General features: G+C 42.9%; 1 protein-coding gene across 9 annotated transcripts in view; it reads right to left on the bottom strand.

Moving 5' to 3' along the window:
- Positions 1 to 15,894, bottom strand: part of CACNA1B (calcium voltage-gated channel subunit alpha1 B) — a 490,529-nt gene that overhangs the window by 227,661 nt on the left and 246,974 nt on the right. For 7 of the 9 annotated variants that reach the window (XM_060251289.1, XM_060251281.1, XM_060251280.1 and 4 more), the window contains 3 exons: positions 15,270 to 15,385; positions 4,463 to 4,519; positions 3,509 to 3,583 (listed from right to left, as the gene is read on the bottom strand). In XM_060251289.1, the coding sequence (XP_060107272.1) occupies positions 3,509 to 3,583; positions 4,463 to 4,519; positions 15,270 to 15,385 (248 nt within the window). The remainder of the gene's footprint in view (positions 1 to 3,508; positions 3,584 to 4,462; positions 4,520 to 15,269; positions 15,386 to 15,894) is intronic. The other 2 variants (XM_060251285.1, XM_060251287.1) reach the window with 1 other exon arrangement.

The raw sequence follows: 15,894 nt of genomic DNA, 5'->3' as shown, positions 1-15,894 counted from the left end.
GCTACTACACATAAGCAGCATCATACAGTGCACTGCACGGTACTGTGTTTCTGTTGAGATTTGCAAGTTCCCTGCCTGAAGCCATGAAAGAATTAACTGTTTGTTTACACATGCTGATGTCTTAGCTAGTTTAAGTTTAGAGACCCAATGGCAGAACCTGCACATATTTGCCGCCAGAGCTAGGTGACAAAATGCATTAATTGGTTCATACTGGGATTCTCCAGTCAGGTAAATGAATACATTGGGCTTGGACTGGAGAGTAAACACTGGGTTTCAGTTTATTGCTCTGTGTTCTTGTCTCTCTAGTCTTTCCTCACTCAAGGTTTAGAGGTCTCAGAGAAAAGATGTAGGTTAGAGTAGCCAGACAGAAGGTTTATACCTGTATTCTTTTTGTTTCTTTCAACTCTCAATAAAACCCTCACAGGATTCCCTGGCTTGTTTTAAATTGTTGTTTTAAAGCTAATATGTTCGTCTTTCTGCACTTTTGTACCTCTGCTGCTTTGCATATCTAACCAGTTCCATGTGCCAAGTGCCAGATAAACAGTGTCAGGCCCCTTATGGGCAGCTGAACAGCCTGCCAAAGGGTCAGCTCCCTGCTTGCAGCTGGTGTGCAGAGAGCATGATGGGCCAGCAAGCTTTCAAGCATCCTTGTCTATGAGAAATATTCATCTAGTCCTTCCTTCAAAACATCCATAGAAAAAGAGGCCATAAACTCTGTAAAGCCATTTGTTTGCTGTTCGAGTACCAGTTTGACCAAAAATACTATATGGTAGCAGTTTAACAATTTTACCTCATTTCTCAAACCTCTGGCCACAGTAAAGCAAAAGAGGATCCAGGTGCAAACACCACTACCATCTGTATTCTATGCTGGTCTAGGCACAAAATCCTAATACATCCCCTCCCCCTTTGATCTCCTATGTATGCACCTCTCTCCTTTTATAAAGATGTACAGTGCAGCCCAATTTAGAATACAGTATACAATTCTGGTCTCCCTAAAGTGCAGAAGAGTTAAACTAAAAGCACCCCAAAGGGTTGGGAGTAACCTCTCTACAAGTAAACATTAATATATTTAAAGCTTTTTAGTTTTGGGGGAAAAACCAACCAAGGCGCATCCCCACCCCCCTTTCTTTCTCATAATACTGGAACTTGGGGTCATCCAACAAAATTGACTGGCACAATGCTCAAGACAGAAAAAATAAAATACTTCTTCACGCAATGCACATTTAACTTGCAAAATTAACTAGCACAAGATGAATTAATGCTTACTGGTGAACTGAAGGAAAGACTCATATCTCCTGCACAATGAGCTCTTAAGGACTGCTCCAAGACAGCACTTCAGTCCAAGAGGGTTTCTTATATAGTATCATGCTGTGTTCATCCTTGAATTATAATAGATGGCAGTATTTCAGTCCACAAGACTGGAACCTGGATGAAAGTTGTTGCTTTCATGTTCTGCTTGTGGGCTTCCCAGAAACATCTGGCTAGATACTGCAAGAAACAGTATGCTAGAGTAGATGTAGCTGGATTCTTAGCTTGATCCAGCAGGGATCTGCTTATATCCACAGCTAGATCCATTTCCAGATTTGCCTGCAACTAATTAACATAGCTTGGATCACATTTAGTATTTCATCAAAATCATGTTTTCGGAGCATCAGAGAGGATCTGCACAATAGACCTATGCACCTGCAGCTGTAGATACTTAACTGATGTCTAAAGAATGGCAACAGCAAGGAATGGAAAGTCTGTCAGCTAGCTATCAACAAAGGGTGCTCCGCAGGGTTTAACTTGCAATATCAGTACAATCATTGCATTACATAATTGCACAGAGCTGACACGGTCTACAGTGAATAGCCATCCTCCAAAGCAGCATTAGTTAAAATGAGATGCCTACATTTGCTGGCTGTAAACCAACACTAATAGGGTCTAATGACATGTTACATTTTACACATGTCTGCGCTACTGAGGCTTTTAACTTAGGCATCAACTCCAAGTTCCCTGCCAGGAAGTCAGTTCTCAAGTGTGCAGGGCCATGACTTGGATCAGGAATGAGGGGTTTGGGGGGAACAGGGCTTCTTCCTCCCCCACTCTAAACAATTTTCCTGGATTGAAACAGTCCTGGGGACCCTACTTCCCCCATCGGGGGCTGCACATGTAGTTATGTGCTATTTGTAGGGTTGTCAACCTCCAGGTAGGTCCTGGAGATTTCCCAGAATTACAGTTATCTCCAAACTACAGAGATCATCTCCCCTGGAGGAAATGGCAGTTCTGAAGAGCAGTCTGTATTACATTACATGCAGCAGTGGGCCAGGATGTGAAAATGGCCCCAGAACAATCCCAGTTGAGCAGCCCCTGTGGTGCTACAAGCCAGCAACTCAGGGGTTACTGAATTCAGTGGCACCGTCAATGGACATTGGCTCACCCTTTGGCCCCTCCCACAAAATGGTGGCAGTGCTAGAAGAAACAATGGGTGTGCTGACACTGATTACCAACGATGGGTCTGAACCAAATGGCCCCTTACAGCACTGGCAGATTTGCTGAGGCTTGGCCAGGACTGAACCAGAAAAAATGGCCCCGGAGCAAGCTGAGGTGAGTGGTCCCTGCGATGCTACAAGCCAGAACTGCAGGGGCCACTCAACTCATCAATGCAAACAATGGGTACTAACTTGCCCATAGCTCCCTTCTAAAAACTGGCAGCAGTGTGCATGGGGGGGATTGTTGAACTGACCACAATTACCATCGCTGATGAAGGGTCAAATCCAAGTGGCCCCTGGGGCTCTGGTAGAGTTGCTAGAGCTTGGTTATTTTTACTTCTGGCCACCAGCAGCCCTCTAAGCCAGTGGCCCACTGGACAATTAACAGCCAATCCACCTTGATTACATGCATGCTGACCTCCCTCCTCTTCCTTAGGAAAGGAAATGAAAGGTCCCCTGTGCAAGCACCAGTTGTTTCCGACTCTGGGGTGACGCTGCTTTCGCAACCTCTTCCTTAACTCCACCCCAAATCTCCAGGAATTTCAAAGATGGAATTGGCAACCTGAGCTACATGAGAAGCTCTAATTAGGGGAACAGCATCTCTCTGGGGCTATTTCAGTTTGACAAAATTGTGCAGGGAGAAGGCAGAAGCCCTTTCTCCCCATGCATTGCAGTCTTGATTTGAATTAGGGCACTGCATGCTTGATAACTGAGTTCCCAGCAGAAAACTTGCAGCTGACATCTGATGCAAGTAAAATGTAACATGTTAGGCCCAAAGAGATATCAGCAAGAAAGCCTTGCAGGCACTCCTAAATTCTGGCTGCTTGCGCTCAAATGGCTTTTTGGCACCTGGGCTCTCCCCTGTCCTTACCTAGAAAGTGCCATGCCAAAATACTATCTAATACTCCTATATGCTCAGCTCAGTCTGCCTTCACTGCAGCAAAGTGGAACCAGGAATTAGTGGCCAACAGTGTTCTCAGGAGGGTAAAGCCACAAGAAATGCCCCCTAACCCCCTGACAAGTTGCAGTCCACTCACTGTTACAGCTGCCGCCGCTGCTAATCTCCACCGTTGTTGTGCCTCTCAGTATTGGGCCTTCAGAAGTGGCCCTCCCTGAGAGTGAGTGGGAGGAGAAAGGAAAACAACAGAGGGCAGGGAGAAAGGGAAGAGGAGGAGGAGGAGACATGAGAGGACGAAAGATGGTCAGAAAAGGGAGAGGGTTTAACTGAACTTTTACCAGTTGTATAATATCTTAAGAGCTAGATGTCAAGAAGAAGAAGCGAACATGTTTCTGTGTATCTTGCTGGATAATCCTAAAGTTTCAAGCTTCTTTGTCCTAAGAAATGCTAAAAGTATTGTGTGATCACCATGCCCTATGAAGTCTTACTGTTGAAATGAAGAAGGATCTTTGACAAATCCAATTATAAATCCAATCTTAAAGATGTGCTCTCTTCAGTGGTCTTAAAACAAGACACATTTCCCTCTGTGATGAACAGAAACTGGAGTCTGCCTGCACATACACATTGACATTGAGTAGATCCCTGTATGGAAACAATGGGGCACAAAACTACTCAATGATATCAGGAAATACTGATGCTGCTTCACGTGGTAAAATGGTAATCGTATTTGCTGCAGCTATGCTAGTGTCAAACCTGGAGCTTCCTGCAGAAAACCTGGGAGGGACGCATGTACTTTCTTCCATATCCAGGATATGTGCCAAGTAATCCTGATTGGCTGCAGCTGCCTGATTTGTGTGTCCATAAACATGCACTGGACACATCTGACCTGCACACTTTCCTCGAAGGAATCCTGAATCAAGTAGCAAACAGGAATCAAGTGTCTTAGAGACCCCAACTGAACAGCAGAGTGTGTTCTCAAAGAGCATGCAAGGAACAAAGCATAACCCTTCATTGCATTAAAAGTTATCAGGACATACATGGTATAAATCAACCTTGATTAAAAGAAAGCAAATCCAGGCCAAAAGGAACCTACCATCCAGAGGGGACTTCTCTTCAGCATTCTTGTCTTCCTCAGCTAGCATCACCTCCTCTGAAAACAAAAAGAGAAGCGCTCAGTCTTGGATAAAGCACATTTGCTTTGCAAAACAGAGTCTGAAGGTGGAAGCCTGCCTCCCTGTGAGCAATGGAAGGCACTTTGACTGTCCATTCTGACCTGCCTTGAACAACACATAGTGAACAGAGTAATGAGTGCAATAGGGGAGTTATCCTGTCATCATGTTCTCAGTTCTTTGCTTCATTCTTCTCTTAACAGGGCCAGCCCTGCCACTAGGCAACCGAGGCAATTGCCTAGGGTGCTGGTATTCTGGGGGCACTGAATTGGGTACCCCCCCCATGACTCAGTGATGTTATCAATGCCAGGGGAGGGGATGCGCCAGAAGTTAGCCTTGCCTAGGGTGCCGGCCCTGTCTCTTAACCACATTTTCTTACATTTGCGGTTGGGCACACTGGAGGCTGCTTCTTTCTAGAAAAATTACCCTATTTCATTAAGTTATTTTTTTCCCTTGCATCTTTACTGCAATCTTTAGAGGCAGGTATTAAAGAACGGCACCTTATTCAAAATTATACTGAAACAATTTCAAGCACTGATTTTTATAGCCTGCCTTTGTGGAAAACAATTTTTAAAACCTTACAATTATTGCAAAATATATGTAAAAGGCATGTTAAAGTCATAATAAAAGATAGCCATAGGATGAGCATGGTGTAGTGTTAAGACTGTTGGGCTAGGATCTGGTAGATCTTGGATTCCAATTCCCATTCTGCCATGAAGTTTGCCAGATGACCGTGGGCATCCGGTCACTCTCTCCCTGCCTATCTAACTTCACAGGGTTGTTGTAACAATAAAATGATGAGGGAAAGAACTCTGTATGCTGTCCTGAGCACCTCAGAGGAAGGGCAAGATAAAAGCAGGATAGACAGAGAGTCAGAGATAGATCAAGATATACATTAGAAATCACCCAGTGGGGAAGTAATCTTATTTGCTGCAAATGTCTTTTTGCTTCACCAAATTAACAACAGACAGGTTTCTCCAGTCCTCTCTAGAGAGGTCTTCTAATAATAGAAGAGACTCCTAATAATAGATGGGACTCCTAAGGTGATAGCACAACTTGTAAGAGGAAATAGTAGAAGTACTGAACACAAATTTGGATCAGCCAAATGCAGTTAAAGATGAATAAGAAATTGGCAGTAGAGGTAGTTTTCAAGGTGTATAATGCTTTGGCACAAAACAGGGACATATTCCTAATTTGATTTGGACAGTTATTATGCACAGAGTTAGCCCTAATACATTTCTCACTCATTTACAATATTTAAATGCACCATGCACCAACAACAACCAATTTCAAAGCAGACCTGTAATGAGGGTGGGACCAGTGGGTACCACTGCCTTAAATTCAGCTTTGATTCATACCACCATACAGAATTTTTACTATATAACATTTCGACATATAAAGCTGCCTTATGTTGAGTCATACCATTGGTCCATCAAGCCCAGCTGTGTCTGCTCTGGGTGGCTGTGACTACTCAAAGACTCAAAACTCAGACAGGGGAGAGATCTTCTCCAACATGTCTTTCATGGAAACCTTTTCCCTAAATAAGGCAATGATTGAAGCTGGGACCTTCTGCATGCAAGTCAGCGCTATGCCATTGAACTACAGCACACACCTGCACATACCTTTAAAAGAACAAGAACCTCTTTCTAGAATCAGAACATGCATGGTTAAATGTCAGTGGTGACTGGTACCCCTTCCTGACACAGTAGCGCTTCAAACTGCACCCAGCTCTGCCCACTCACACCTCTTTTGGGCTCAAGCCAGATTTTTTTCAAGAGCACCCGTGCTGTTACCACAATCATCCCAGAGGAGAGGGGAGTCTCCTTTTAGCTACTATCCCTGTAAGTTTAACAGGGTACTTAATTCTGCCATCTGATGCCCATTTATATGACAGATCCATATAACACCATGGTATATTACATCTGAGTAAACATGCATAAGATTTGCTAATGTTTTTGAACATAAAAATCATCATTTTTCCATGCAGCCATTTTTCCATTCTTCCAATCATGTTTCCATTCATGCACTCCCAACCTCCTCTCATATAGCACCCTGAGACTGAAGACATATGTTTTCATTTGACTTAAAGTATTAATGTCTAAACATGGATGTCCAGGGGTAGACTGGGATGTTGCCACAGAGCAAGCAAAGCCAAATGGCTCCTGCAGATTGGCAGGGTTGCAGGGTTTATTCAGCTTGGATCTGGGCCACCTGGGCCTATCCCTATTACCATCTTTGATGTGGCTCAGTTCCAAGACCACAAGAACCACTTAGTTCTACTTCATCCTGGCTGCCAGTGGCTCTCCAGAACAGTGGCCCAGCTGGAACTCTCCTGGCAAGCTAAAGGTCCAGTCTCCCCTGAATGTGTCTTCAAGTAACATGTTTATTTCTGTCGTCAGAAATTCTTAAAATGGATTTAAATGGTGAAATTATGGAATTATTTAGTGTACATGTTAATATTATAATGTTTCTGAAATGATTAATACGTATTTTTTTAGAACAAACATTACACCCATCCTCTGATGACCCTACAAGAAAGCTCATCTGCAAAAAAAACCCCATGAAATTTCAGTTTCCTGAAATGATATTTTTATAAAATCTTTCACTATGCACTTTCCCTCTTAGCCCTATATCTTTGCAGCTATTTACAAAAACTGCCAACAATCACATCAATTTTATCTCAAACTCTGATCTGCTAGATATTTTCAATCTCCCCAAAGCTATAAATAAGCTTCTTCTGTATTTCTAGAGCTTGCATGTATTTACTTGAAAGCAAGAACCAGGGATTTTGTCTAACCTGCTCCCATTTCTAAACTTTCCGAGCTCAGCTCAGAAACATTCCATACCCAAAGTACATCTACAAGAAAGCAACAACACTGTGAATAATGTAAGGCAGAAGACACAATAAGTGAAAGAGCTAAAATATGTAGCCACTGAACTTTGATCAGGGCCAATCAAATGTCATATATGTTAATCCTGTTTTTTCTGCCTTTTTTAAATGTATCCAGGGTTTGATGGCTGCATTCAGAATGAGCCTCAGAAATCCTAAAATATGAACTTATGAAGCTGCCTTATACTGAATCAAACCCTTGGTCCATCAAAGGCAGTATTGTCTACTCAGACTGGCAGTGGCTCTTCCAGGGTCTCAAGCTGAGGTTTTTCACACCTATTTGTCTGGACCCTTTTTAGATGAAGATGCCTGGTATTGAACCTAGGACCGTCTGCTTACCAAGCAGATGCTCTACCACTGAGTCACTTATGAAACATATACTAAAGACCTTCTAGTTTAGAACAAAACCTATTTTGTCTTTCCATCTTAATTGAGTAACAATTTGTGGCTCATTTTTAACAAACTGGGATTAAACCAGAATCCAATCTGAACACACTCTGAACAAAATCCAATCTGAACATAATCACAGTTTGTTAGAAATCAGGCAGTTCTTGGTTTTGGCTGTGTGCATGAGGGGAAAAAGTAGTGAATATCTGAGCCTAAAAACCCCCTTACTGTTTCAAACCTAAATGGGGCAGCTCAATACGAGCTTTCGTTAGTCACTGCTCACTTCTTCTATTCCTACCCTGCCACAAATTTTGTTAATCTTTAAAATGCTACTGGACTTTTCTACTGCTACAGACAGACTAACATGGCTACCCATCTTGGTGTGGCATGGCCATCAGGCTGAATCCTACAGCTCTGCAGAAGAGAGGGGTTAACTTAAATGAAACAAGCCCTGGGTCACTTAAACCAAGAGAAAAGGGAACACAGTTTTAAAAGACCCTTGACACTGAAGGTGTGTGTCAAAGACAAAGACTTTGCAAAGGAAGCAAAATACAAGCGGCTCAATTTTCTTTGCTTTTCATCCTCCGAAGCAGAAATGTTTTTCAAATGCTGCATGTCCTTGTAAGATAAGATAAACTCTCTTTAAAAGAGCATTGGGGGACTTAGAAACCCTTTTCTCTTCCTACAGAGAGAGAAGCTTTCCTATAGAAATGCAGCACAACAGACTCAAGTTGAATGAGTGGAAGTTATATTTCCACGTGTATTGGCTTAGTGACCCCTGAAGGTCCTTTGTAAATCTTCTGCTGCACACAAGTACAACCAACAACAACCTTTCGCTTTTTCCTTACAGCCTTGTTGGACGTGAGATGAGATAGTGGACACCACTGAAAGGCCAACCACCCCCACCCCATTATCAAACATAACTTGCTTATAAATGAATATACCAGCTGAGAGAAAACCAATAAGTGACAGATGCCACATGGCACTGTAGTTTTGGAACTCCAGATAGATAATTTGACCCCAAAGCATAGCCACTACTAGGTGGGACTGATATAGATTTGGACTGTTGCTTATTTTGCGCCTATCTTTTTCCCTACTGGTCTTGAGAGGGTGACTTCTGATTGGTAAAATGATACACAGTCAAAGAGATAAGCCCTCTCCCTTCCCCACTACCACAGCCTTGATTGAGACTGGCCCCTGACAGCTGTTTTTTTTTAGGGCTATACTAAACAGATGGTTTGGCTCTAAGAGGAAACAAGTATATAAAATGATTTTAAAAACTGGAAAGGAGTTGTTCCACCAGGTGCTGCCTTTTGCTCCATATCATACCTCAATAATAAGTCATTTCAAATGAGAGACTGGAACCCAAATGCCTACCTGACGTGCCGGGCACATCGTCAAGAATTCTCATCAAAGCCAAGAAGTCTCATCAAGGCCTAGGAAGGACACATGCAACCAGAGGAAAAAGGAAACACACCTCACCTTGTTCTTTCCACCTGCAAAAGCAGGGTGGAAGAGAAACCAGAAGCTCCTTATCTCCCCTCACGGTGCTTCCTCACAGCACTAAACAAACAAGTACTTTTGAAGGTGAGTTCCCCCAGTCAATGTCTGACTGTGAGTCCAATGGCACAATTGTAACCTGACCTGTGCCAGGTATATGGTTTAGTTATGCCCTAAGAGACATGAGGAAACGGTATGTAATGTATTTCTATGACTAGTGAGAAAGCATGAAACTGAGGTTGTATCTTCAAGAGTTTTAAAGTTCATATTGAGCACAGAAGTCAGCTTCAGAAGGAACCAAATAACACATTACACAGAAGAACTGTAGTCTTCTGATTTTTTCAGCTGTGATACTGCCATACTCTAAATGTTATTACAGCAGACCTGCTATGAAAGGGATGCTCAACCTTTTCCCCCTGTACTATTTATCTAAATCACCCACCCCAAACTATTAGCGGTGCTAATAGCAACCCAGATCCCTCCTTCTCTGGAGATGCAACGAAGGGTAGAGGATCTGAAGTCCTGCAGGGCTGTTTGCCTCTACTTACTCTTACTTGTTTATTGTAAATGAAACAAATATTTCAGAGGCATCCAGTCTCCAGTGCTCTTGTGTCCAAATTAAATGAAATCCAACAGTGGTGCCCCTAGAACTTCTCACTGCTCAAGGAAAGGGGCCTGTCTCACACAGCAGCAGAAGAATCCACAATCATACTACTTTAAGTAGTACATTCAGTCACAGCCTTTTTTAAAAAAAATACCATGACCTATTCTGAGCCTGAGAGATAGGGCAAGACAGAAATTCAGACAGGCGAACAAGAAAACCTCTTGAGAAAGGATTTATCTGACAGGCTAATGCCCCTCGACTTGCTGTGTTGTAAATAATCACAGGGGGTCAGAACCAGAATCTCTATTTCTTGCCAGTAAACATGCCAGACCTTCCCCCTCAGCCATTTAAGTGTTACATTTTCCCATTTGTCACAATGGCCGAGATGTCTCAGTCTAAGCGTTTAATTGCTTTCTCTCAGCTGAGGACTACATGAGAAATTAGTTGAATTGCCTTATCGTCCTACAGCCCAGGAACTGGTGCTTGCCTAGCCAGCAAGAGCCTACCTCTTCACAGGGCCCACTTGCTTCCTATGGCAAATTCAGGAGTCTTACAAGCAGGTGCAGAATCCTGCATGGCACAGGATAATACTAACAGTACCTTGGGAGAGACTTGCTGGTTGATTTTCCTCATGCTTAGAGACTGTACAATTGTTTTAAGTAGGGTCAAATGGAGATTTTACCTACCGTTTGATCAGTCAGGGGCAGAGAGAGCTTTTTGCCTGTTTCTTCATAAAATACACGGATCTTACCATGACAGTGTCTGCTGTTAATAATGCATGCACACAAGACACATGTACATACATAGCTTCCTTATATTGAATCAGGCCATCAGTCTATCAAGGTCAGTAGTGTCTACCTAGACCGGTGGTGGTTCTAGTCAGAAGTTTTCTGCATCACTTACTACTTGGTGTCCTTTCAACAGAAGAGGGGGAAACCTAGGTTGCCTAACTCACTGGTTCCTCTCTATCCAAATTAAAAGGCCAAATGGTCATTGTGGAACTCATCCAATTCAATGTGCTTGGTGTTGTGCTAGTTCATGTTATGGACTTAACCATACGGTCTTTGGGGTCTCAGTGTTATGGCCACTAACACACAGGACGTCAGATCAGGATTTTATACATATATGATTCATCAATGGCTAGTGCCTATTACAGCTAAGAGAAAGGAGGAAGAACCTCAAGGAAAAGAGGCTTCCATGGGAAGACTGACTTGCTGGCAGACTGCTGGAAGGAGGAGCAGAGACCACTCTCAAGGAAGGAAAAATTTCTAGGACTGGAGGCAAAGAGGACTGTGCAGCAGAGAGCAATACCAGACAGCCATGTGAGATAGGGCCAGCAGCCAGGCTAAAAAGCCCAGGGAAGAGCCTGCAGATGCAAATTAAAAGGATGACACTCTTTAGTTGTGTGTAGAAGAGAGTAAATAAAGGGCTTACAGCAGCTGATGATGACAATGAGCAAAAAGGAGAACACTGTGCAATGGGAACCCCCATTCCCTGGGGCATTATTGAGCTCAAACATCCCTATCTGTAAAAGATAACCAGTGACCCATCTCAAGGAATTGTGAGGACAAACAGCGCAAAGATTTTAAAGGATCTGTCAAATTTATCAAAGAAAAAAAAACCCACCTTGCTATATAAATTTTAAAACTGTAATGGTATTCTTCGATAACTCTTAACATGAATTGGATATAGTCAGCACTATAACACAATAGGGCACATTTTATGAATGGGAATATAAAATGAATGGCTTCTTTTCTGAACGCTGGGAAACCACAGAGTTGGCATGCAGAGATAAAGCAAAGTTTAGCTAATTACAATCAATTCCTGCTGAGCAATAACACTGAGGAAGGCTGGCCAAGACTTTCCGTTTACAATGACCATTTAGCTTATATAGCCTTACAGGGTTGATGGTAATTGTCTGCCATTGCATCTTGTCATAACATTTCCAGAATCATACCCTTGGTTCTCCTGACTGACTTAGTTCTGGGGCAATCTGAAACTAAGGGCCAGTTCAGAGAATCAGCTTCCTTTACATGTAAGCAATGATGGCAGGAAATATTAGCAGTCATTATGGTGTACAAAACACATTTAGAATCATCCGGCAGTCATCCTCCACTTCTTGTGGCTTCCCCTGCTTTGCTCCATTACTCCCCAAACCTGTTTTTATGTGATCTTCCCTAAATGATCATGGTTAAAGCAGGTACCCTCACTGTGTGGAAGGAGGATTTGGATTTCTGAACCTCCTCACCACATTGGTGCCACTTTCCAGCCCTTATCCTCTTGCAGCTGCCATTTCCTATCCTATCCAGACACACCAATAGAGGTCTTTTTACCATTTGTTTGTTCTCTTACAACAGGGGTCCCCAACCACTGGGCCGTGGACTGGTACTGGTCCGTGACCTGCTAGTAACCGGGCCGCGGAGCATGACAGAGGTGTCACACCGCCCTCACCCACCCAGGACCCAGGCAGACGAAAGAGGCAGCACAGCCTCAAGCGGGGGTCTTTAAATGGGAGGGGAAGGCAAACTGGCCTTCTGTCACCTAGCAGGGAAGCAGCAAGAGCAGCCCCAGTCTCCCCCACATTTAAAGATTCCCATGGAGGGACAGGACAATGTGCGGGCAGGGTGGCAGCCTGGGGTGGCAAAACCTTCAGCACTGCCCCCCCCCCCACACACACACACACTGGTCCATGGAAAAATTGTCTTCCGTGAAACTGGTCCCTGGTGCCAAAAAGGTTGGGAGCCACTGTCTTACAGCATCAGTATACGGAGCTGGCTTGGAAACCTTGATGCTAGGAAACAACCACCTCCTGCTGCTGTAGTCTACGTTGTGATCAGTGTCAGCACAAGGAGAATGGCCCACTTTTCTTCCCTCTCCTTGGAACTGCCCCCACAAGAGCCTTTCTCTGTTGAGTTCCAGTATCACATTCCATGCTGCTCCTGGAAGGATGAATAGTGAGTGGAAACAGCAAAGGTAGGGCTGACTGTGGGCAGCAGCCTGAAGAGTGGGACCAGAGCCCAACAGAGCAGCATTTCCTGTTAGGGTCCCAAAGAGGAAACAAAGGGAGCAAAACCCAACCTGCAAGTAGTGATCACAGAACAGCTGGAGGATCTGGTGCTTTCTCAGTCTTACAGCTACCAGTCAGCTCCATCCACTGATGCCTTAAAACAACAAACAAATAGTAAATAGCCAGGGGGACGGAGGGAAAGTGCAGAGCAAAATCCCATGTGGGCTCTCCATTCCTGCTGATTCTCCATTCCCTTTAACTACCCTTTTCCCTGAAACACACCTTCAAATTATAAAGTTCTACCTAGAAAGGAATTGCTCCAAGTCCTAAAATGTTTTGAGGATTAGAAATAACATATTTGCAAAAAGGAAGTACACTACAGTTTGCAAAAGAAACTTTCTACTCAAACTGGATCTCCAAAACAGCAAACATCAAGGCATTAAAACACTTTAACCATTAAAACCATATTTAAAATGTATACAAAAATATTAACAATACAATAAAAACATACATATATATAAACACAGCACAATCAGGGAGAAGGGCCAGTAAGAGTATGACTGCAAGTTCCTGTGGTGGCTACAGGTTAGCTGTAACTGTTAGGAAAGGTAAAATGTGTTTTTAGAACAAAAATAGGCATATTCATTGGAATAGAGAAGTGAGATCCACAGCTACATTCCAGGAAAAAGAGAAGGACATCTATATGCTGATCAATTGAGCTGGGAAAGGAAACTGAATCCTGGTGTTAATTTCACCATTTGGCTGAGATGCCAAATGCCCTTGATGGAATATTACTGGTTTCCCCTTTCACAGACTAAACATCTTGTATCCAGACTTTTGCACTGATTGGTCAAGAGTCAATTTGAAAGGAAATTTTGAACCTGCATCCTAAATTCTGACTGGTTCTAGGAAGGACTTCCAGGGTTACAGAAAAGTCTAGAAATACATAAGACTGGATTGCAGTTCCATGCCGAGACTTTGGGCAATAGGGCACAGACCCTGTCAGTCAGTGTCAAGACTCTGGAACCAGGGGGACAAGATCTGACAAGATGTGTTTTGGACCCATTCTCAGGAAGGGGACTGCAGATGCTCTTGTAAGTATAAGATTAGGCAGTGAAACACTTTTTCATGTTCTGTTGTACAACTCTGCATGACTATGGATTGTTCCCAAATATTTATTTATTCAGAAAATCTTAATGCCACTTTTCTATTAATCTGCCTGAGGTAGCATACAAAATAAAGCTAATAAAAACAAAACATTATAAATAATAATTAAAATCCAGCACTAGAAACCCAGACCTGCACAAAAACACAGACCATTAAAACAGATCATTGAAGCTTAAAATAACAGTATCCAGACATAAAATAGTATTTAAACCCTAACCCTAACCTCTTATTTAAAAGCTTGGTTGAATATAGTTTTGGGCTGGTGCCTAAAATAAAACACTGAGGGCACTGGGTCAACTTCCAAGGCTAGGGTATTCCATGAATGAGATGCCAGTACTGGAAAAGCCCTGTCTCTGATTGTCCCATCCCCCAGCTATGAAGGTGGAAGCACAGAAAGCACGGTTTATGAGCCAGATTGTAATTGTTGGGCTGGACAATATAGGAGGAGGCAGGCCTTCAATGACTCTGGCTCCAAGACATTTATGGCATTAAAGATTTTTAAAAAGCACTTTGTTTTGTGCTTGGAGACAAACAGGCAGCCAGTGGAAGTATCTCAGCAATGAGGTGATACAATCCCTGCATCCCACCATTGCCTTATGCATTTTGGATGAGCTGGACCATTTTCAAAGGCAGTCCTATATAAAACACATGACACTAATCTAAGTAATCCGAACTTTCCAGGATTAGTGCAGTTATTAAAATCCTGTTATATCCGTGATTTTTGTGTTGGTTAGTGAAGACTACCTGAAAGAATCTCACTCATGTTTTGCTCTGTTATGCTAACTAGAGGGAGTCAGTGCTGATGGACAGCTCTGGCAGAGAGATACAAAACACACATGAAGGAGAGGGAAGCTCAAAACCCTCTTTCCCAATCTTTCACAGAACATATACACACAGGTAGATTTCTGGTTTGAAAGTGAACTAGAATCACATTTAAGAAAAACAAATTATCTTGCTGGTGGAAGCCAATATGAAGTAAGAGTCCCAGACAGGGAGGGAAGGACTTCCTTGATCTCTGGGGGGGGGGGGGGGGGGGGTAAAGAAGTTATGCACCAGATCCCCTTGGTTCTTCAACATGCATGGCTGAGCTCTGTGTGGTAAGGCAGGGTCAACTGGCTGAAGAATAAGGCAAGTCATGTCAGTTTGTTCTGAAAGCACTGAAAACTGTCTCCTCACCTGCCTTAAAGATCCACTCCAAGTAGCCATTCAGTTCCCTTTCAATCTGCTGCTGTCTGCGAAGTTTTAAGAAGGCCCGGCGGTTTTCAACTCTCTCTCGTTCTTTGGCAAACTCCCTGCAGAAAAAAACCCAAAGAAATGAAACAATATAACATTCATCCAATGCACTGATTAACTATAATTAATTAGGCAACTGTAAAAGTGCCTCTGATATTTAAAAAAATGTAAATTATATTTTATTATAATAACCTCCAATAATTGCAGATGGCAGGCACCACCTCAGAAGAGGCATTTCCTCTTTCTGTCAGACAGGCCTTCCCCATTCTACTGGCAGTGTACAGAAGAGTCTCTCAAATGTATGCATGTGTCACAGTAGGCACTATCTTAAGCACAAAGCAAATGTATTTTTCTTGCTTTATTCATATGCAGATTTGCATTGCAGATATAATTGATTAATTAAAACTCATGTGGTTTCTTCAATTGGGGGGCAACCCTAAATACAGCTCTCACCTGACTGTAAAAAGAGAATTCTCCTAGTTCTGTTACTCAGAGCTGAGCCATACATTTTTTTAATTAAAAAGATATGATAAAGCCCTACTAGGATTGCAAAGCCAATGTGGTGTAG

Source organism: Heteronotia binoei, chromosome 12 (assembly GCF_032191835.1).
Source record: "Heteronotia binoei isolate CCM8104 ecotype False Entrance Well chromosome 12, APGP_CSIRO_Hbin_v1, whole genome shotgun sequence".
Classification (NCBI taxonomy): domain Eukaryota; kingdom Metazoa; phylum Chordata; class Lepidosauria; order Squamata; family Gekkonidae; genus Heteronotia; species Heteronotia binoei.
Note: the sequence above shows the minus strand (reverse complement) of the source record. Positions and strands in the feature narration are given on the sequence as shown.